The following is a 23,159-nucleotide window of genomic DNA, read 5'->3' as shown; positions in this document are numbered from 1 at the left end:
GCAGACGATTGTCAGGATTGTAGCGTTCCCTCCCGGCAATCGTCAGATAGCTAGCTGAGGACCCCGCAGCTATTACATGCAGCAATGTCCTCCGTGGCATGGGGAGGAGCGATCACTATGTCATCACTTGTCCACATCCAGGGCACCAGTTTGCAGACAGCAGATCGCTATTACACAGCGCAATCTGCCACCGGCACCCATTGTAAGCATGCATTGGGCATTTGGAGGCAGTATTAGACTGCCAAACGATCGCTGACAAGCGTTCATAGGAACACTCGTTAGCGATCTTCTGTCAGAGGATCTGACAGTCTAATACACCCTTAAGATCCGACTGCGCCATTGTCCCTGTTTGACATGAAGTGGCTCGGTCTTGTGATCACTGCGGCCAATTACTGGCCTCATCGGTCATGTGTGTTAAAGGGACACTGTCACCTGGATTTTGGGCATAGAGCTGCGGACATGTGCTGCTAGATCGCCGCTAGCACGTCCGCAATATACATTCCCCATAGCTCTCAGTGCTTTTATTTTGCTAAAAAAAACTATTTTATATATGGTATATGTAAATGAGGCAAGTAAGAAGCCCAAGGGGCTGTTACTAATGTTTCTGGAGCCCAGCCACGCGCACTGTGAAGGAGCCCAGCACCGCCCCCGCATCCTCCGAATCTCCTCCTTGCTCCCCGACGTCACAGAACTAAAGCGCCGTAATCTCGCGATGCGCGAGGTGGCTCATGTGCATTGCCGGTATGGTGGTCATTCCCTGTGCTGGCATCAGCCTCAGGGAACGAACTGCGCATGCAGTAGCCGGCACGCGCGAGATTACGGCGCTTCAACTATGTGACATCAGGGGAGCAAGGAGGAGATTCTGAGGATGCGGGTGGTGCTGGGCTCCTTCACAGTGGGCATATCGCTACAATGAGAACAGAGCCGGGAAATGAATGGCTATTGCCGTCTGCCCCATAGAAATGAATGGGAGCAGGGGCCGCGCATGCGTGGTGCGCTCCCATTCACTTCTTTGGGAGCAGCGCTTGGTGGTGGATGGACCCCGGGGTCCTCCAGCCACAGAGCTCCCCGCTTCGTTCTCGTTGTAGGTGCGGGTCCCAGCGGTGGGACCCACACCTATCAGACAATGGGGGCATATCCTAGCCATATGCCCCCATTGTCTGAGATGGGAATACCCCTTTTAAGTTACTCGGAATACCCTGCAGGAGCCTCTCTCCATCCAGTGGTGGACCAGCTGTTGGGCAGTTAAACTCCCAGCATGCTCAGGGCTTCACAACGGCCAGAGAGCGACAGTTTGGAGACCACTGCTCTACAGCATACTGCGCCATCGTATCATATATGGTAAGGTCAGAGATTACTTATTCTAAATATATATTCTTCACTATAGAATATTTACCTGGTTGGAAATGAGGGGGTTGGGAGGATTGTATGAGATTAGAGAGAGATCTGAAAACAGCACCTGTGTCAGGTAATGCAGCTTATCCTTATTTACTTGAATGGGGCTGAGCTGCAATACCATAACTGGCCTATGGGGAAAGAGTGGTGCTGTTTCCAGAAAAAGAAGCAGACAACTTTTTCTATCATACACAAATTAGCAGCTTTGCGAACAAGAATAGGCATGTTTACAATGGATCCGCGGATGTAACACGGACGCTACACACGAACATCATCCATATATTTTGCAGACAGCAGAATACATACGGTCGTGTGAAAGCTGTATGGGCACCTTTAGTTTAGTTTACTTTACTGAACTTTGCCTTTCTGAAAGTTCTTGTAGCCTCCTTTTTTAATGTGTCACTGATTATTAACCTTGTTTTGATGCCCTTCTTCCACAATCTGTGGCTTCTGGCGCTTCCTCTCCTCATATGACATTGTCCCCGTCATGTTCTTGCTTATTCTTACAAGTCCCATAGCTCAGGACGACAGGTGATTGCCTCTCACAAGGTCCCTGCACTCCTCTCGTGCGGCCATGAGCATCACAGTGACGTCCCATGTGACCAAACATCGTCCAGTCCTATGTGAATGAATCTTAGGCTCCATTTACACGTCCGCAAGGTGTTCTCGGATCCGAAAACAAGGACAGCAGCAATGTGCGTTCCGCATTTTGCGGACCGCACATTGCCGGCATTAATAGAATATGCCTGTTCTTGTCCGCAATTGCGGACAAGAATAGGACATGTTCTATTTTTTTCGGGAACGGAATTGCGGACCCGGAAGTGCGGGTCCGCAATTCCGTGTCCGGGCAGCACATCGTGCTGCCCCATTGAAGTGAATGGGTCCGCAATTCCGTTCCGCAAAATGCGGACGTGTGAATGGACCCTTAAAGGGGTATCCTCATCTGACATTCATAAGTTACTGAACCACATGACTGCACTTGGCTCTTTCCAGACTAGACAACCCTTTCATAGAGATAATCTGTCCGTTCTCTGGAAGAAGGTGGTGGGGCTTGTATCCTGGGTTGCAGGCCCATACATCCAAGTAGAAGTGGATCAGCGCTCGCCCTTTGATGCTACTAAATCTTCACTTTGCCTTAAACAGAATACAGGCAAATGTGACACGTTTCGGCTAAGCAGCCTTTTTTGAAAAGCTGTTTGAAAAAGGCTGTTTAACCAAAACGCGTCACATTTGCCTGTATTCTGTGTATGGCAATTAAGTGAAGATTTATTAGCATCAAAAGGGCGAGCGCTGATCCACTTCTACTTAGACAACCATGACAGCAGATCCCTGTAATAAAGACACATAACGCACACTAACGATAAGATTCTTTTATTGTTTTAGGCAGAGGAAAAGGCAGATGCCCTAAATAAAGAATTGCTGATGACGAAGCAGAAATTGATTGATGCAGAAGAGGAAAAGAGACGACTAGAAGAAGAGTCTGGTCAGGTACAGGTTTTGACATAATAACTTGGTGTACTATACAACGCACATTTAAAGGGGTGTCTATTTTTGATTTTTTTTGTCTTTTTGAATTTGGTTGACTCGCCCTCTATCCTCCTTGCTGTAGAAATCTATACTCGCTTGATCCCTACCACTGGATTCTTGCTCCTGGGCTGTTCACAGCATTTCTGATCTATATCTGTCAACTTCTGCACTGGGACTTAGTCATGTTTCCCCCTGCATCTAATGCCTGGCTTCAGCAGTGACACGTCCTCAAGTGACACATCACTGCTGGGTTACATGCCGCTCAGGGACACGTCACTGCAGGGGGAAGTCATCGGCTGCAGCAGTGCATGTGGCTCCATCCATGCAGAAGTTAACAGATGGGGATCGGAAGTCCAGCGAAGACAACCAGAGAGCTGGAACCAGCAATGGATTGCTCCAGAGGTCCCACTGATAGTGGACGGGAAGGTGGCAGATTTAAATAATAAAAAATAAAAAAAACTTGGTGAAATTATATTTTCATTCAAATCTCCAGTGGCCCCTGCACACTATCTCTTAGAAAGGCCTTGCTAACAAAGTACCGTACTCTCATTGAGCACAGACTCCGGGGGTTCATGTAAGGAGGTCTGTACAGCACAAGTCTGCTTCGGGTTGGATATTACACACTGCGTATGCCTAAATACACAGGAGGTGTGGTGGTCACCTACAGCCACAGTTCAGTGGACAGACTTCCGTCTTTCTTGCTAAAAGGAATACTCCAGAAAAAACGCATCCTGTGTTATACCTAGTAAAGGGGCCTAGGGGGCGAGCATGACACAGGAATGGTGCACTAGGCATAACACAAAGGAACACTCCAGCCAAAAAGATCCACTAAGTAGATCATGTGTGTGTTTTTATGGAACAGCTTTATTATCTTACTCTTTTGGTTAGTGTAGGTTTTCTACTTGTTTGTCATCCACTTACAGTAATTAAATGTATCCTCCAATTAATAAAAGTGTAGTGTGTGCAGAGTTTTCACTGTAGTAGCACAGAATTACCACTGTTCAGAACTTTCAGATTGACTTTTTAGTCATGTGGGTATGGGCTTGTTCACACGACCGTTGCCCCTCCGTGCCCGTGCTGTGGACCGGAAATTGCGGTCTGCAATGCACAGGCACCGACCGTGGGCCAGCCGCATGCGAAGCGCGGACCCATTCAAGTGATCCGTCCCTTCCGCAAAAAGATAACGCAAGTTCTATCTTTTTGCGGTGCGGAGGTATGGAACGGAACCCCAGGAAGCACTCCGTAGTGCTTCCGTGTTGTTCCGTTCCGTGCTTCCGTTCCGCATCTCCGGATTTGCGGACCCATTCAAGTGAACGGGTACGCATCCCTGATGCGGAATGCACACGGCCAGTGCCCCGTGTATTGTGAACCCGCCGTATACGGGCCGCAATACAGCAACGAAGGGGCAACGGTCGTGGCCCTAACAGTACTAGATGAGATCACTTGACTGAATGATTGGAATAATGGATTTCATTGAGATCAAATAAAATGGTAATTAAGGCTGAATACCACGAAAAAACATCAGTTAACCCTTTTGCTCCCAAGTTTCTTTCTTTCAGTTGTAATAGATTTTATTGACCCTGTTGATTCAGTGTTAGACTTCACTTACCCGATAGTGAAAGAAAAGTTCATTAAAAACAGATACACTGTTAGTTTTTCATGGCCGTTTTGCATTACTGTGTGCATCTATTTCCTGGCAGTTTTTTTACCGGCTCTTTAAAACTGCCATTGAAAGTTTTGCTGGTCACTGGATGCTTCAGGACCTGTGTTCCCAGCGTGATCATGTGAAATTATGCAGTCAAGTGGATAATGTTATTTATTTTAAATTTTTAAATTTTTTTTACTTTTAACCCCTGAAAGACCCTTGTAGCTGTTTTTAATGGCCATCAGATGGGTGCATCCCTGTCTACCTACGTACCGGCTTTTAAAAAAAAAAAAAAAGGCCATGTGACTAGCCCCATGGTCTTAAAAAAAAGCTGTGTGATGGCCGTCACTGCCATGTGAATGAGGCCTTAGTCTGAGAAGTAAATAAATCAGTGTCCACCTTGTTTCTTCCATAAGTCCTGCAGGGAAGTAAACTAGTTCTGCACTATACAAACGCAGCTAATCAACATTATAAACATTAGTAAGTATGGGTTTTTGGCGGTGGGGGTGAAATTCTGAGGTTAATTCATATTTGTACACCATTTATCCGGTGCTAGTTCTCAACCAAACTCTTTATAATGGTAAATTAACATGCAGCAATTTGTTGATGGTTGTTTTTGTGACCTATGCATGGATTCATATAAATGGGGCAGTCACAGGAATATCTGCAACCAATTTTCTACATGTACCGTATATAAATTTGTGCAGAGAAGCACAATGGGAAGAATTATTATCCATAGCAGCAGCTCTTTTCCTGTAACTTTCTAACAATAGATGTGACTGGTGGAATTGAGCATGTGCGACCTCCTAAGTAGGTGGACGTGCACATAACTATACAGATTAAGCACCAGAACTAGAGCATGTTTGTTAAAAAGTAGCTAGTTTTTTATGCTGCATTATATTACAATAACTACATTTAATGGTGGCACAACCCTTTTAAATATTTCCTACCATTTTGCTTCCGCAGAGTGTATATCACGTAGCTGCTGGTGGTACAGAAAATAACAAATTCCTGCTTCTGACAGCTCTTTGCTCTCTTCCTCCCTTTGCTTGGTGATAGAGATAGCAGCAACCGTTTAAACACAGCAGATCAGAGTAGTGGACGGAGGATAGATACAAGAAGGAAAGTTCTCCCAGGCTTTAAATAGGGAAGAAGACTTCGGTATCCTGGAGACACCGATCCGGCATCTGTTACTGGGATGGACATGTACACATGAGAAAAATCTGAAACTATGAGCAGTGTACAAACTAAATATTGGGTTTTAACAACGAATAAATTAAAATTGCACACTATAACTTAGTGCCACTTCTTTCAACTCAAGGTAACCACTAACATATGTAAAAAAAAAATCTATTTGAAGGTGTTCACCGACTGCATTTGGCAGAAGCCTGAAATCTAAAATAGCTTCTTTCAGGACTCCTTTGTAACATCATGGTGGCTGCAAAACCACACGTGCAACCACAATTGTAGCCTACTTCTGTTCTTTTTATATTGTTTTGCAGTTGAAGGAAATGTGTCGAAGAGAACTTGATAAGGCAGAATCTGAAATCAAGAAGAACAGCTCTATCATCGGAGATTACAAGCAGGTATACTTCTTGACGGTCTTATTTTCTGAATGTTCTGATTTGTGGAGGGGTGTTGTTTACATTGCCGTTTTATAGTACATAGATGCCGGTCAGAAATAATACATTCTGTTATGCCCAGCACAGAGCCTAATGGGGTGCTGCGTGACGCAGAGATTCAGACACAACCAAACCCCCTTGTGCCATGCACCAGGCATGCGTTGTTCCTGTTATATCATTAGTGCCGCTAATTTCACACACAGCCATGCCATGCCTGGGGCCAGTTTGACTGGATGACTATTGGCCTATGAGTTAAGGTATCTTAAGTTTCTCTTAATAGGGTCATCCTCCCTTTCACTAATATCTACAGTATATATTAATAGACATTTTATATAGACTTTTATACTAGGAGTTTTGTGAATTCTCTAAATTATCTATTCAGTGGCGGTGCATGGCTCAGTGATTGAAGGGTATGCGACTGCCTAACAACAATATATCATGATACAGAGAAGTTTCCCCAATTTTTTTAGGGCAGCAGTTAAAAGGCTTATCACAGGATTCAGATCAGAAACGTATCCAATAGTCAGACACTTCAGGCCCATGAGGATCTTCATTCTTTGGAGCTTCAAAGACCTTCAATATACCTACCCAGATATTATTGATGCTCTACCCAGTGATACTGGTGCACACTAGGGATGAGCGAATCGACTTCGGATGAAAGGCGGTCTATGAACTTCCCTACCATCGAGGTCTGTTCATACTTATAGTTAGTCAGGAGTAGCATTAGGTTTGCTCTAGGAGGTGACCAGCTCCCTTTCCCAAGGGTCCAGGCTTAGTTTCTGTTCCAGTTTCCCATCGGTGTTCGGTGTGGAGTTTTTCCCCCACACCGCACCGTGACACTCGGGTTCGGTTCCAAGTGGTACCTTGGAACCTAACCAGAGTTCGGGAAATGCTTTTTTACAGTACAAGTTCATTTATAAAGTTATTGCACGAAGTCCCGTGAGACTTTGCAGAGCAATAACTTCGGCTCATCGGAGCCAATACATTCTAATACAGTATTAGAACAAAGTTTTATGCAACTCTACTTCGGATGTGCTGCTCCGTACAGTATTAGAACGAAGTTTTATGCAAAGTTTTATGTTTCATCCAAAGTCGATTCGCTTATCCCTAGTGCACACCATCTGTGAGTTAGAGTAGTTTTTTATTTTGGATCATGAGGTTCCCCATGGGCATTCCTCTGAAGAGAAGGTAAGTATATCTGTTCAGAATTTCAGGTTATTCCCCGCTTTGCTGGTCTTCACGATATGTACAATTGTTGCATCCATGATTCCATGAGGGTTTAGTCTTCATTCATACTGATGATACACAAATGGTTATTCAATGTAATATTTGAACGGCATAGACATGTTCTGTGTCATGATATTTTAAAGGGAGTCTGTCACCAGATTGTGACCTTATAGACCGCTTACATAGTGCTCTAGCATAGCAGTCTATGATTCTAATGGTACCTTTCATGTTTTCTTGTGAAGTTTCCCCAAGGCAAAAACGGACTTTTATTCATATGTAAATTAGGGCCCGCAAGTGCCCAGGGGCGGCGTTCACCTCGTTGGTGCCCAGGCTGTTCTGCCTCTTTTCGTCATATCCCCGCCCCAGCCTCTTCCTCTGCCCGCCCCGCTCTTCCTTTGCATCCTCCTTCTCTGCAGCGAGATCCCATTGTGGGTGTCTCTGTTCCACCTCCTCGCCGCTGTTTCTCGCCATTGGCCGGCGCATGCGCAGTATCTACTGCGATGGCGTGCCTACAATGGGCATCGCAGTGCACATGCCCCGGCCAAGCAATGGATAGCGCAGGCGCGGGATCTCGCTGCAGAGAAGGGACGCAAAGGAAGAGCGGGGCAAGCAGAGGAAGAGGCTGGGGCGGGGATATGACGAAAAGAGGCAGAACAGCCTGGGCACCAACGAGGTGAACGCTGCCCCTGGGCACTTGCGAGCCCTAATTTACATATGAATAAAAGACAGTTTTTGGGGGAACTTCACAAGAAAACATCAAAGGTACCATTAGAATCATAGACTGCTATGCTAGACTGCTATGTAAGCGGTCTATAAGGTCAATATCTGGTGACAGACTCCCTAAGGAAAATGCACTATCCCGTAACGGTATGCAGTTTGTTGTCTCTCAGAAGCTGAGAAACCATTTTAGAACATTCCTTGAGTCCTTCAATTGATTTCAGTGCTGCGGTGAAACCACACCATGTCTTCAGCAGATAACATTTGCGATGTTCAACACTGTTCCTTTGTCCAAATGAATATAAGTAGAGTTCTGGTCTCTCTGGACAACAAATTCCTTCACTTTAGGGCTAAATGGTGACTTGGCCATGACATGACAAAAGATCACAATGTAGTGTGGCCTACATCGCAACTAATGAAAGTGACTGGGGTCAGGTTGCAACTTTTCTATGTTCCATGATTGTGACACGGCCTGCTGAATATCTTGCGACTGTTGGGCGTGTAGCCATAGCCTTACTGATGAACTGAGAGCAGCAATGATTTCTCTCATCTCCTGCTATACCTGTATGTTACCTGTCATATAAGGGAATTCAGTTCTGCAGATTTAAGAAACACTAGTGTGTCATCATATCATATTCTTTCTACATCTAGTTAAATGTGCATCAGTAGTGGTCCGTCAAAGCAGCTACTTACACTGCTCAAAAAAATAAAGGGAACACTTAAACAACACAATGTAACCAAGTCAATCACACTTCTGTGAAATCAAACTGTCCACTTAGGAAGCAACACTGAGTGACAATCAATTTCACATGCTGTTGTGCAAATGGGATAGACAAAAGGTGGAAATTATAGGCAATTAGCAAGACACCCCCAATAAAGGAGTGGTTCTGCAGGTGGTGACCACAGGCCACTTCTCAGTTCCTATGCTTCCTGGCTGATGTTTTGGTCACTTTTGAATGCTGGTGGTGCTTTCACTCTATTGGTAGCATGAGACGGAGTCTACAACCCACACAAGTGGCTCAGGTAGTGCAGCTTAACCAGGATGGCACATCAATGCGAGCTGTGGCAAGAAGGTTTGCTGTGTCTGTCAGCGTAGTGTCCAGAGCATGGAGGCGCTACCAGGAGACAGGCCAGTACATCAGGAGACGTGGAGGAGGCCGTAGGAGGGCAACAACCCAGCAGCAGGACCGCTACCTCCGCCTTTGTGCAAGGAGGAACAGGAGGAGCACTGCCAGAGCCCTGCAAAATGACCTCCAGCAGGCCACAAATGTGCATGTGTCTGCTCAAACGGTCAGAAACAGACTCCATGAAGGTGATATGAGGGCCCGACGTCCACAGGTGGGGGTTGTGCTTACAGCCCAACACCGTGCAGGACGTTTGGCATTTGCCAGAGAACACCAAGATTGGCAAATTTGCCACTGGCGCCCTGTGCTCTTCACAGATGAAAGCAGGTTCACACTGAGCACATGTGACAGACGTGACAGTCTGTAGACGCCGTGGAGAATGTTCTGCTGCCTGCAACATCCTCCAGCATGACCGGTATGGCATTGGATCAGTAATGGTGTGGGGTGGCATTTCTTTGGAGGGCCGCACAGCCCTCCATGTGCTCGCCAGAGGTAGCCTGACTGCCATTAGGTACCGAGATGAGATCCTCGGACCCCTTGTGAGACCATATGCTGGTGCGGTTGGCCCTGGGTTCCTCCTAATGCAAGACAATGCTAGACCTCATGTGGCTGGAGTGTGTCAGCAGTTCCTGCAAGACGAAGGCATTGATGCTATGGACTGGCCCGCCCCTTCCCCAGACCTGAATCCAATTGAGCACATCTGGGACATCATGTCTCTATCCACCAACGTCAAGTTGCACCACAGACTGTCCAGGAGTTGGCAGATGCTTTAGTCCAGGTCTGGGAGGAGATCCCTCAGGAGACCATCCGCCACCTCATCAGGAGCATGCACAGGCGTTGTAGGGAGGTCATACAGGCACGTGGAGGCCACACACACTACTGAGCCTCATTTTGACTTGTTTTAAGGACATTACATCAAAGTTGGATCAGCCTGTAGTGTGTTTTTCCACTTTAATTTTGAGTGTGACTCCAAATCCAGACCTCCATGGTTGAACAATTTGATTTCCATTTTTTTATTTTTGTGTGATTTTGTTGTCAGCACATTCAACTATGTAAAGAACAAAGTATTTCAGATAAATATTTCATAAATTCAGATCTAGGATGTGTTATTTTTGTGTTCCCTTTTATTTTTTTTGAGCAGTGTATTTCAGCACTGTTTCTCAGGGTAGGTCATCAATATCAGATCAGTGGGAGTCCAGCACCTGGTTGAAGAGAAGGTGCGCAACGTGCCAGCGCAACCTTCTCTTCATTGTTTACCTGCTCGGCATCGCAACCGCAGCGGTGAGCAAGTGTAATTACACCTAAGCCGCCCCATTCGCTTCTATGGGTCGACTGGTTCTTATACACTGGAGGAGGAACAAGCATGCCTTCTCTTCAACCAGATGATCAGCTGGGTCTGGGTGTTGGACCCCTCCCAATCTGATAACCATGACTTATCCTGAGGATAATTCATCAATAAAAATAACTTGGGCAACCTTTAAGTGGGTCATCTGGACATAAAAAATATGATTTAGAGAGTTAGATACTGATCAGAAAAGGAAATATTTAAAAAAATATATTTTATTAATCAAAAAGCAATCCATGATATTTCCAAATAGATTCAAGCATCAATAATGATTTTCACTCTTTTGGACCAGTTAATATCAAAGCCCGAAACTTCACCGAAAGAGTTAACCACCTGAATAACCTTCGGAAGTACCCGCACTGCTGCCTCCCCCACAGAAGACAAGGTGGACCAGGGCAGCCCAGCCCTGCATCCCGCCAGCGTAAGGGTAAGGGGCGACCCTGCTAGAATGGACCAAGGGTGAAGACAGCTTCATCGGCAGCGCTCTCTGCATGTCAGTACGCCTACCTTCGGGGCCTGGAAGTTAGTGCTAGGGGCAGGCGGGGGTTTTCTCTTATCTGTCATTCCCCGTCTTACTTGCTCAGTCGGATTCCGGCGGGCTGCCGTCTTCCATCGCTGGCTCCGCATGTCCGGCGCTCTCCATTAGGGGCAGAACCTTAAGGGTTACTATTCGCGTGCCCGGGTTTTCTTCTGCAGCGCCGGCGGAGGGCGGGGCTCATCTCCCGTGCTTCGCTTCTCCCCAGCAGCGCCAGAGGGCGGGACTTATCTCCTCGTGTTTCGTTTCTCTTCCCGCCGCTCTGCTACCGGAAGGATCGCATCGCAGCACCTGCCTCCGCAGACTGGGACTCTGCCGGTCAGAGCTGCTGACTCCTTCGCTCTGGGGACCTCAAGTCGTCCTGGGCTGCCCACCTGCCGTTTGCTGCTGCTCCTGGCGATTGCTTCCTGAGGCTCCTGGTAGGACAGTTAACCCCCTCCTAGCGCCAGTTGCACTAGTTTGGGTGTAGACCCTCCATTTCCTGGGTATATTGCCTCCTGCAGTCCTCCAACATGTCAGATCCCACAGGGGCCACCAAACCTTGGTACTATGCCTGTACCGCCTGTAAGGAACCCTTTCCACGTGGACAATCTGATCCGCATTGCTCTGCATGCCAGGCCCCAATGCAGGGTCCGCCGTGCCGCCCCCATTCCCTCTGGACCGCCTGACTGGGCTAGTTCCCTGTCCCAGGCCGTGGGAAGTCTTACCAACATAGTAGGCCGCCTTGTAGACGAGCCGCCTACCCTGCAGGCTGCCACACCCCCTGTCGCACTCTTCGGGACTACTGCTTCTGCCGCTCCCACTGGTTCCCTACCTCCCAGTGAATCTTCCAGGGCCCGGCACTCTCAGAAGCGCTCCAGGGCTGAGCACGCATCCTCCTCAGATTCGTCTCTCTCTCCGCCACGTGTGCGAACTCAGTTGGGTCTCTCCTCCCCAAAGGACACGCCCTCTGAGGGAGAACTGGCGGATTCGGATTTGGACATGGATTCAGCACTTCTGTCCAAATTAGCTTCCGCAAAGGGTTATCTCATCGCTAACATTCGTGATACCTTTAACCACCTCAGCCCCCCTAGCTTAAACACCCTTAATGACCAGGCCACTTTTTACACTTCTGACCTACACTACTTTGACCGTTTATTGCTCGGTCATGCAACTTACCACCCAAATGAATTGTACCTCCTTTTCTTCTCACTAATAGAGCTTTCATTTGGTGGTATTTCATTGCTGCTGACATTTTTACTTTTTTTGTTATTAATCAAAATTTTACGATTTTTTTTGCAAAACAAATGACATTTTTTACTTTCAGTTGTAAAATTTAGCAAAAAAAACGACATCCATATATAAATTTTTCTCTAAATTTATTGTTCTACATGTCTTTGATTAAAAAAAAATGTTTGGGTAAAAAAAAAATGGTTTGGGTAAAAGTTATAGCGTTTACAAACTATGGTACAAAAATGTGAATTTCCGCTTTTTGAAGCAGCTCTGACTTTCTGAGCACCTGTCATGTTTCCTGAGGTTCTACAATGGCCAGACAGTGCAAACACCCGACAAATGACCCCATTTCGGAAAGTAGACACCCTAAGGTATTCGCTGATGGGCATAGTGAGTTCATAGAACTTTTTATTTTTTGTCACAAGTTAGCGGAAAAAGATGATTTTTTTTTTTTTTTCTTACAAAGTCTCATACTCCACTAACTTGTGACAAAAAATAAAAACTTCTATGAACTCACTTTGCCCATCAGCGAATACCTTGGGGTGTCTTCTTTCCAAAATGGGGTCACTTGTGGGGTAGTTATACTGCCCTGGCATTCTAGGGGCCCTAATGTGTGGTAAGTAGTTTGAAATCAAAATCTGTAAAAAATGGCCGGTGAAATCCGAAAGGTGCTCTTTGGAATGTGGGCCCCTTTGCCCACCTAGGCTGCAAAAAAGTGTCACACATGTGGTATCTCTGTACTCAGGAGAAGTTGGGCAATGTGTTTTGGGGTGTCATTTTACATATACCCATGCTGGGTGGGAGAAATATCTTGGCAAAAGACAAGTCTCAGCCTGCCAACCCTTCCACGGCCCAGCAGCCCTCCGCCTGAAGGTGCGCCCCCACCCACAAGGGTGGGGGGCCGCCTCCTCCTCTTCAGGGACGTCTGGTGGGCTCATGTGTCCGACGCCTGGGCGCTCCTCCGGATACAAAATCGAGTTTGCGTCCCTCCCCCCCATAGTTTCTTCCGGTACCGTCCTCCACGGGACCCCGAGCGGGCGGCCGCCATTCACTCATTTGTGGACAAGGGAGTCATTGCTCCCGTGTCTCCGACGGACAGGTTCAAAGGGTTCTACTCGAACCTCTTTGTGGTTCCCTAAAAGGAAGGTTCACTGCGGCCGATCTTAGACCTGAAATGGCTGAACCGGTTTCTCCGTCTTCAGAGATTCCGGATGGAGTCCCTCCGATCCGTGGTGGCCTCTCTGGAGAAGGGGGATTTTATGTCTTCAATCGACATACAGGACGCCTACCTTCACGTTCCGGTCGCTCCATGTCACCATCGCTTCCTTCGCTTCGCGGTAGGGAACAATCACTTCCAGTTCGTCGCCCTCCTCTTTGGTCTGGCGACGGGTCCTCGGGTGTTCACCAAGATCCTGGCCCCTGTCCTGGCCTTGCTCCGCTCCAGGGGTGTTTTTCTGCCACCTTACTTGGACGACATTCTCGTCAAGGCGCCCTCCTTTTCTCAGGCATCCTACAGCGTGGGTCTCACTCTGGAGACCTTGATGCGGTTCGGTTGGCTTCTCAATCTTCCCAAGTCTTATCTGACCCCCTCAAGACAGTTGATCTTCCTGGGGATGCTCCTGGATACGGAGGCGGCGGAGGTCCGTCTTCCGACAGACAAGCATCTGGCCCTCCACCGGTCAGTTTGCAGTCTTCTTCTCCACCACTGTCCGTCCCTCCGATCCAGCATGCGGGTATTGGGGCAAATGGTCGCCTGCTTCGAGGCGGTTCCATTTGCACAGTTTCATACCCGCATCTTTCAGAGGGCGATCCTTTCGGCCTGGGACAGGTCGCCGAAGAGTCTGGACCGGCCCTTCCATCTACCTCCTCGAGCTCGGGCCTCCCTCAGTTGGTGGTTGGGGACCCCTCTCCAGGAAAAATCCTTTCTCCCGATGACCTGGTTGGTGGTTACCACCGATGCCAGGTTGGAGGGTGGGGGGGGGGGTTCCCCCCCTGGTCCGTCCAGGGCACTTGGTCTCTATCGGAATCCAAACTTCCGATCAACGTCCTGGAGTTGAGGGCGATTCTCCTGTCCCTCAGACACTGGACTCCCCTGCTAAAAGGCCATCCCGTCCGGGTTCAATCTGACAATGCCACGGCTGTGGCGTACATAAACCACCAGAGGGGCACTCGCAGTGCCGCGGCGTTGCGAGAGGTTACCCTCATTCTCCTCTGGGCGGAAGCTCACGTTCCGGCCTTGTCGGCAATTTATATTCCAGGGGTGGAAAACTGGGTGGCGGACTTCCTCAGCCGGACCACCATCGACCCGGGCGAGTGGTCTCTACACCCGGCCGTGTTCGAGGCCATTTGTCTTCGTTGGGGTCGCCCGGATGTGGACCTCATGGCCTCCAGGTTCAATCACAAGCTCCCCACCTACCTGGCCAGAACAAGGGACCCGAGGGCGTCCGAAGTCGACGCCCTCGTTCTTCCGTGGCACCAGTTCTCCCTTCTATATGTCTTTCCACCTATTCCCCTCCTACCTCGGGTTCTTCAGAAGATCGCAGCAGAGGGCATTCCTGCGATCCTGGTCACTCCAGATTGGCCTCGCCGGTCTTGGTACGCCGACCTGATGCTGCTCCTGGGAGACGCGCCGTGGCCGCTGCCTCTCAGGGAAGATCTTCTCTCTCAGGGACCGATCTTCCACCAGCATTTAGGGTTCTCTACGTTTGACGGCGTGGCTATTGAGACCGCCGTTTTAACGCGACGGCTTTTTCCGCGGATGTGGTCCGCACCATGATCCGTGCCCGAAAGCCTGCCTCATCCAGGATCTACTATCGGACTTGGAGGGCTTACTTGGGATTCTGTGAGACTCCAGGGCATTCCCCCTCTCCGTCTTTTCTCCAGTCCAGTCTGGACCTGGGGCTGGGCCTCAGTTCTCTGAGGGGTCAGGTGTCGGCGCTGTCTATCCTCTTCTGGCGTCCCCTGGCCCCTCTAGGGCCTGTCAAGACATTCCTCCAAGGGGTGGCTCACTCGGTTCCTCCGTATCGCCCCCCGGTTCCGCCCTGGGACCTGAATGTGGTGCTCTCTTGTGCTCCAGGCTGCCCCCTTCGAGCCATTACGGGAGGTCTCCCTACGCCTTCTGTCCTGTAAGGTCGTGTTTCTTGTGGCCATTTCGTCTCTCCGACGCGTTTTTGAGTTAGCGTCCCTTTCTTGTTCCGAGCCTTTTCTGGTCTTTCACCAGGATAAGGCTGTTCTTCATCCCATTTTGCTTCCTTCCGAAGGTGGTCTCCGCCTTTCATCTCAATGAGGACATCGTCCTTCCCTCCTTGTGCCCCTCCCCTTCCCACTCCAGGGAACGGGAACTGCACCGTCTGGACGTTGTCAGGGCCTTGAAGATGTACTTGGAGGTCACCAGCTCCTTTCGGCGGGCGGATTCTCTTTTTGTGGTTCCGGAAGGTTCACGCAAGGGGTTGGCGGCCTCCAAAGTGGCTATTGCCCGCATCATCAAATTAGCCATTGCTGAGGCTTACCGCACTAAGGGCAGGGTTCCGCCTTTCGGCGTTACTGCTCATTCCACCAGAGCGGTAGGTGCCTCTTGGGCCCAGAGGCATCGGGCTTCGGCTGAACAATTGTACAAGGCGACCACCTGGTCCTCCTTGCACACCTTTACGAAGTTCTACAAAGTGCATACTCATGCTTCGGTGGACGCTGCCTTGGGCCGCCTGGTTTTGCAGGCGGCGGTTCCTTGATTCCTACGGTGGTTTCGCCTTGGGGCTGTTAGTCCCTCCCCTCTTGGACTGCTCTCGGACGTCCCAATGTCTTCTGTATCCCCCAAGGAACATGGGCGAGAAAAGGAGATTTTTGTATAACTTACCAGTAAAATCTCTTTCTCGCTCTTCCTTGGGGGACACAGCACCCGCCCTTCATTGATTGGTTTCTACACGGTTATGGTCTTGGTGGCCCCGTTGGGTAGTTGACTTGTTGATTCCGTTGTTGGTCGTTAACGTTTGTTCTCTACTTGGACACGCAACTGGCAGTCTCTCTCTCCAGGCTGAGGGTATAGCTGCTGGAGGAGGGGCTTAACAGTTTTCACTTAGTGTCACGCCTCCTAGGGCGCTGAGCTATACCCAAGGTCTTCTGTGTCCCCCAAGGAAGAGCGAGAAAGAGATTTTACTGGTAAGTTTTACAAAAATCTCCTTTTACAGGAGTTCCGGTGACGAACCGGGCTCTCCATGGGGCTGCCAGGAAGCCCGGTGGCGTCATCGAACACACTGCCGGGCGGAAGCTTCCACCCAGCAGTGTGTTATTGAAGACAAAAGAGCCTGTGCCCTGCGCGAGCTAGAGCAGGGCAAGGGAGCGCATCGGAGCTCTGAACCTAGACAACCCCTTTAAAGCTTTCTTCCACCATACATAGCTCAATGGAGAGAGGTAGGTGATCCGATAGAGACTTAGCCTTGTATTTCATACGTTTTATATAATTCAAATACTTTTTATTTATCAAAGTTAGATCTATCCTAGATATGAACTTACCGGATTTACTAACACAAGAATGCACCTGTTTCACCGGCCCCAAATGTCCCCATACATCCACAAAACCAGATTCCTGGCAAAAGCGGGATAAAGGGGACCCCCGGGGTGGAGTAGAAACATCCCTCTCCATAGAGATCCTATCCCTTTCAGGATCAATGACACAGTTAAAATCTCCATTTACTATGGAAGGGCACTCAGGCCACTGTTTCTTAAAGGTTAGTAAGCAATTAATAGGAATATGATCAGTGCTTGTATAATGGGAAATCAAAAGCGTTGTGGGTTCTGATGCTTCTTCTGTCCTTATGTGAGTATTGTGGAGCAATGCATCCTTACTGAAGTAAATTCCCTACCGCTGAAGTCCCAAATCAACACTCACATTTAAAGCAAACCTGTCACCATGAAAAAGCAGGGCGTCATGTTACAGAGTAGGAGAGCTGAACAGATTGATATATAGTTTTTATGTGAAAAGATTAAGTGACGCTTGTAATTTATTCTTTCTGGGTTTAGGATTAGAGAGGGCGGGCTTACTGAGTGATTGACAGCTATCTCTGTATATACAGAAATCAGAGGAGAGTTGGGAGGCTTCATACATATTAGATGATCAGCTGGTCCTTTTGATATCCCAAAAAGCAGAAAGCCATATTGCTGTCTGTACACATTAGAGAAATGATGGCGGTACCTGCAATTTCAAGAGGACCGGACGGCCATCTAATCTGTATCTGACCTCTCGATTCTGTCCTCAGGTGAAGAGATTATGTTGGATATAGTTGCTGTGTTTGATTTCAGCATGCCCAATCCTTTTGTTCTTAGGGAACTAAGGAGCTGTTCACATCTTGTTTTTGGCTGTACATCAAGCAGATGGATACGTTTGTAAACAGTAAAAACATACTCCAACATATCGTTCTTTGTACCCATCGACCTTAATTGGGCAAACATGGTCCAAAAGTGCATACTTTTGACTCCACTTGTCACTGTTTCTTTATATTTTTGAAGGACTTAAAAAGCCAGAAGTGCATTTTTTACTACCATGTGCATATGTTTCAATACATGTGTGTTTTTCATCAAAATAAGTGTTTTTTGAAAAAAAAAATAGTTTTTGGTTAAATAGATTTCTAGACCTGAAAGCATCACCTGAGGAAAAAAAAACAAATCCTTCTCTCATTGCAATGTAAAAAAAAGTATACTTATCTATACTTTTCTTTGCAGGACAGAATTGCTTGGTATGCTAAGCTATTCTGGCCTTCAACAAAAACCGTACAGAAACAAAAAAAAAGGGACAAACATATCTATTTCGAACTACGTTTGTCCCATTACACTGCGTGCAGAATTATTAGGCAAATGAGTATTTTGACCACATCATCCTCTTTATGCATGTTGTCTTACTCCAAGCTGTATAGGCTCGAAAGCCTACTACCAATTAAGCATATTAGGTGATGTGCATCTCTGTAATGAGAAGGGGTGTGGTCTAATGACATCAACACCCTATATTAGGTGTGCATAATTATTAGGCAACTTCCTTTCCTTTGGCAAAATGGGTCAAAAGAAGGACTTGACAGGCTCAGAAAAGTCAAAAATAGTGAGATATCTTGCAGAGGGATGCAGCACTCTTAAAACTGCAAAGCTTCTGAAGCGTGATCATCGAACAATCAAGCGTTTCATTCAAAATAGTCAACAGGGTCGCAAGAAGCGTGTGGAAAAACCAAGGCGCAAAATAACTGCCCATGAACTGAGAAAAGTCAAGCGTGCAGCTGCCAAGTTGCCACTTGCCACCAGTTTGGCCATATTTCAGAGCTGCAACATCACTGGAGTGCCCAAAAGCACAAGGTGTGCAATACTCAGAGACATGGCCAAGGTAAGAAAGGCTGAAAGACGACCACCACTGAACAAGACACACAAGCTGAAACGTCAAGACTGGGCCAAGAAATATCTCAAGACTGATTTTTCTAAGGTTTTATGGACTGATGAAATGAGAGTGAGTCTTGATGGGCCAGATGGATGGGCCCGTGGCTGGATTGGTAAAGGGCAAAGAGCTCCAGTCCGACTCAGACGTCAGCAAGGTGGAGGTGGAGTACTGGTTTGGGCTGGTATCATCAAAGATGAGCTTGTGGGGCCTTTTCGGGTTGAGGATGGAGTCAAGCTCAACTCCCAGTCCTACTGCCAGTTTCTGGAAGACACCTTCTTCAAGCAGTGGTACAGGAAGAAGTCAGCATCCTTCAAGAAAAACATGATTTTCATGCAGGACAATGCTCCATCACACGCGTCCAAGTACTCCACAGCGTGGCTGGCAAGAAAGGGTATAAAAGAAGAAAATCTAATGACATGGCCTCCTTGTTCACCTGATCTGAACCCCATTGAGAACCTGTGGTCCATCATCAAATGTGAGATTTACAAGGAGGGAAAACAGTACACCTCTCTGAACAGTGTCTGGGAGGCTGTGGTTGCTGCTGCACGCAATGTTGATGGCGAACAGATCAAAACACTGACAGAATCCATGGATGGCAGGCTTTTGAGTGTCCTTGCAAAGAAAGGTGGCTATATTGGTCACGGATTTGTTTTTGTTTTGTTTTTGAATGTCAGAAATGTATATTTGTGAATGTTGAGATGTTATATTGGTTTCATTGGTAAAAATAAATAATTGAAATGGGTATATATTTATTTTTTGTTAAGTTGCCTAATAATTATGCACAGTAATAGTCACCTGCACACACAGATATCCCCCTAAAATAGCTAAAACTAAAAACAAACTAAAAACTACTTCCAAAAATATTCAGCTTTGATATTAATGAGTTTTTTGGGTTCATTGAGAACATGGTTGTTGTTCAATAATAAAATTAATCCTCAAAAATACAACTTGCCTAATAATTCTGCACTCCCTGTATAGTCTAGTGGTTACATCAAGTAATATGTTTCAATGCATTTTTCAGTTTATAAAAGTATAGGCTTCACGTACAGCAGAAACACAATGTGAACAATCCCCTATACAGTCCCAATAACCATGACCCAGCATAACTGATCAAGATATCCGCAGATAAATTACTAGGTGACAAATCAAGATAGATGAAATCAGCCATTCCACTGAACATATCTCATGTTCATGACCATCTCAGCACATGACCCGGGCATCTTGTCATGCATGGTGGATTATAGACCACATCTATAAGGAGCTATATTCTCTTATGGAAGGCACCACATTTGACAATAAGCAGTGTTATCTGCCTTTTTATTGAAGTAGCTGCCGTCGGTTATTTTGACCATCAGCTACTAGTGCAATGTTGTCATCTGCCTAAAATTCAGAACATAGAAAAATAGGTTAAACTGGTGGGCGTCTCATTCGACACAAGTGGATGTGCTGAGGATGTTTACCGGAGATATTTGTGCTCTGAGTGGGTGCCGAAAACATTCATTATTCATATGAAAACTGTACTATTGCATCGCTTAAACAATGCAAGCCAAAAAAAAAAAGCTTAGATGAAGAGCTGGGCGAAGTACAGAAATAGCCGATGTGGTCAGAATGGCTGATAAGTCTGGTCTCATACTGACGTCACCGATTCCTAGCGAATGGTTTGCCAGCTGGATACTTCTGCTCACAGTCCTTGACGCAGTTGACAGGTCCAATTTTATTTTCCGTGCATTCAGCAATGCTTTGCGTCTTTGTAGTTTTTAGAGGAATTTAATAAGTTGTGAATTTCAGTCATCTTTTTCCAAGGCTGTATTCACAAGTCATTTTTACGGCCTATAAGCCAATTGTATGGCCCAGATGTATGCAATAACGACGCTATATCTATAGTCCTGAATGCTCTGTGTAGCTCTCGGCCATTCCAGAGCATCAAGCCAATTCTAAGATGACAGAGAGCTTGAATGGATTATCCGCTCTCACAAACCAGGAAAAACACTAAGCTCAGCACTTAAAGCGAGCATTAGGTTTAGGCTGATGTCATGATGACATCACAAGCTTTCAGTTGTCACATGGAGATGAGGAGCATGCTCAGAAGACATGGTCTGTATCCTAGCATTCGTCTGCATACTGATCACAGCTAATGATTCCCATTATCTGTGATCTGTACACAGAAGACTGCCCGGTGGAATCCATGTCATCCCAGCTTCACCATGTTAGATAAATGGTATATGTGTGTATATAATAGTACAAATACTCTCCTAACTCGCCTGTGTCACCAGGACATGGGTTCACATCACATGGGCCCCACCCATAGTATACTGCATTATTATCATACAAAACATCACCGTTTTTTGTCTCTTCAACCCCGCCGTGTTTGCTTTTAACACCTAAAATAAAAATGCTTGTACCCAGGGGCGGACTGGGAACTTAAAGTGGCCCCGTAAAAAATACTTAATGTAGCCCCGCTTTGTAGTTCGGTCCAAATTGATGGAAGGCAGTGCCAGCAATACCATGTTGTGACACATTATACCACCCCAACAGAGCCAAATACCACAGTACATCACAAAATACTGCCGCCAGCAGCACAAAATACATCCGCAAAACTTCCACTGTCCGGCCATGAGGAGGGCCAAGGCGACCCCTTGGGCATTGGCCCACCGGGAAATTTCTCTGTAAAGTCTATGGCCACTCTGCCCCTGCTTGTACCTTGCGCCCATTTTACAGATCTAATATACCAGATAGTGGTAGTGTATAAAATAGAAAAAAAGACATGGGCTCCTTTTTTTTACCGGCGTTATAGCAGATATGTTGGGCAGAGTATATGTTTGGTATTGCTTTACACATGAGAGACGGTTATATTATGCTGTAAAGCTTTATGGGATATTACATTTTACATAGAAAAAATAATGCATTTTCCCCCATGTTCCCTGTTTTCCCAAATTTAAGACAAATCAATGAAAAGATACTGGTTTTGTTTTGATACCACATTAAAGAGGTTTTCAGGGACTCTTCTACTAATGACTCCGTATCTTATCAGTGGGGGTCTGACACTCGGGACCCCCGCCGATCAGCTGTTTGAGAAGGCACCAGTGTTCACAGTAACGTCACAGCCTTCTCTCTGCTCCCCAAGCACAGTGCTGTCCACAGTAGCGTCTGTGTTTGGTATCACAGCTCAGCCTCATTCACTTCAATGACCTCCAATAGCTGAAGAGTTCCTTCCCGACAATCCCTATTCTGACTCGTTGTTTGCCGGCAGTAGATGCTCTATGCACAGCACCATCTGCTGCCGGCAAACAGTCATTTTTGTGACTGCACAAATGATCTATTACCCGATAAATGAGTGTTTGTTAGCAATTATCAATGGGATTCTTGGCCCCTGTAAAGGGATCTTTACAGTCAAAGGGTTGTGAGGAGGATGGGAGAAATGGTTAATCTACTGGGAGAATTATAAAAAAAATATAATCAACAATTAACTCCTTAGTGACCACAAATACGCCTTTTTACGGCAATATCAAGAGGCCTTAGTCTGGGACGCCACTTTTTACGGCATCCTAATATAAGCGCTGCCCAGGTCTCTTGTGCAGCGGAGAGCAGTGGCTCCTGCTCTAATGGCCCAGACTGGCGTAAGCTCTGATCCGGGCTGTTTAACCCTATAGATGCCAGTGTCAATAGCGCCATCTAAGTGGTTTAGAGGGAGGGCGCTACTTCTGTGTCCCATTGACACCCTGCGAATGAGATCACTGGGTGCCGATGTCTTAGTATGGCATCCCGTGGCTCAATGAAGGCTTCGGGCCTGATTTGTAGAGCATCACCATCAGGCTGCGCTTCTCTGGGGCAGCCTGCTGGTGACTGTCAGTATAGCACTGACAGTATAATACAATGCACTGCATAATTAGTGCAGAATATTATAGTGACAATCAAAAGATCGTCTGTTAAACTAAGTGGTTAAAAAGTTTTATTAAATAAAAAAAATTCTAAATAAAAAAAACACCCTTTTTCCATTGTAAACAAAAAATGATTTTCAGTGGAAAGGATTGCAAAAGTAAAATCCTCTCCACATATTTGGTATCGACCCGCACTACACAATTATCATGTAATTTATCCTGCATGGTAAAAGCCGAAAAGAAAAAAAAGAAAATGGCGTGCCTAGGGTGTTTTTCACCCAGGGCAGGTCCTTTCTCTGGCACCCCCTCCCCCCCCTCCCCCAATACTTGACCACATACCTCTTACATCCAGGGACATCTCCTGTCATGTAGAACTTCTCTTTCCTCTTCTCCTCCGTTTGACCCAGATTGCCATGGCAAATTCTGTCAGCCGCATCTCGTCTTTACAGAGTTTGTAATACAGACATGTTAGATTTCTCAGTTTTTCCATCAACCTCCCCATCCTGGTGTCCCCTCAGTG

The 23,159-nt window shown here is 46.8% G+C and overlaps 1 protein-coding gene across 4 annotated transcripts in view; it reads left to right on the top strand.

Moving 5' to 3' along the window:
* RABGAP1 (RAB GTPase activating protein 1) overlaps window positions 1-23,159 on the top strand; it is a 194,981-nt gene that overhangs the window by 147,926 nt on the left and 23,896 nt on the right. For all 4 annotated transcript variants that reach the window (XM_040406072.1, XM_040406074.1, XM_040406073.1 and 1 more), the window contains 2 exons: window positions 2,779-2,883; window positions 6,070-6,153. In XM_040406072.1, the coding sequence (XP_040262006.1) occupies window positions 2,779-2,883; window positions 6,070-6,153 (189 nt within the window). The remainder of the gene's footprint in view (window positions 1-2,778; window positions 2,884-6,069; window positions 6,154-23,159) is intronic.

The sequence above is a fragment of the Bufo bufo genome, chromosome 8, assembly GCF_905171765.1.
Source record: "Bufo bufo chromosome 8, aBufBuf1.1, whole genome shotgun sequence".
NCBI lineage: Eukaryota > Metazoa > Chordata > Amphibia > Anura > Bufonidae > Bufo > Bufo bufo.
The sequence above is the reverse complement of the archived record's forward strand: the minus strand, read 5'-3'. Positions and strand labels throughout refer to the sequence as shown.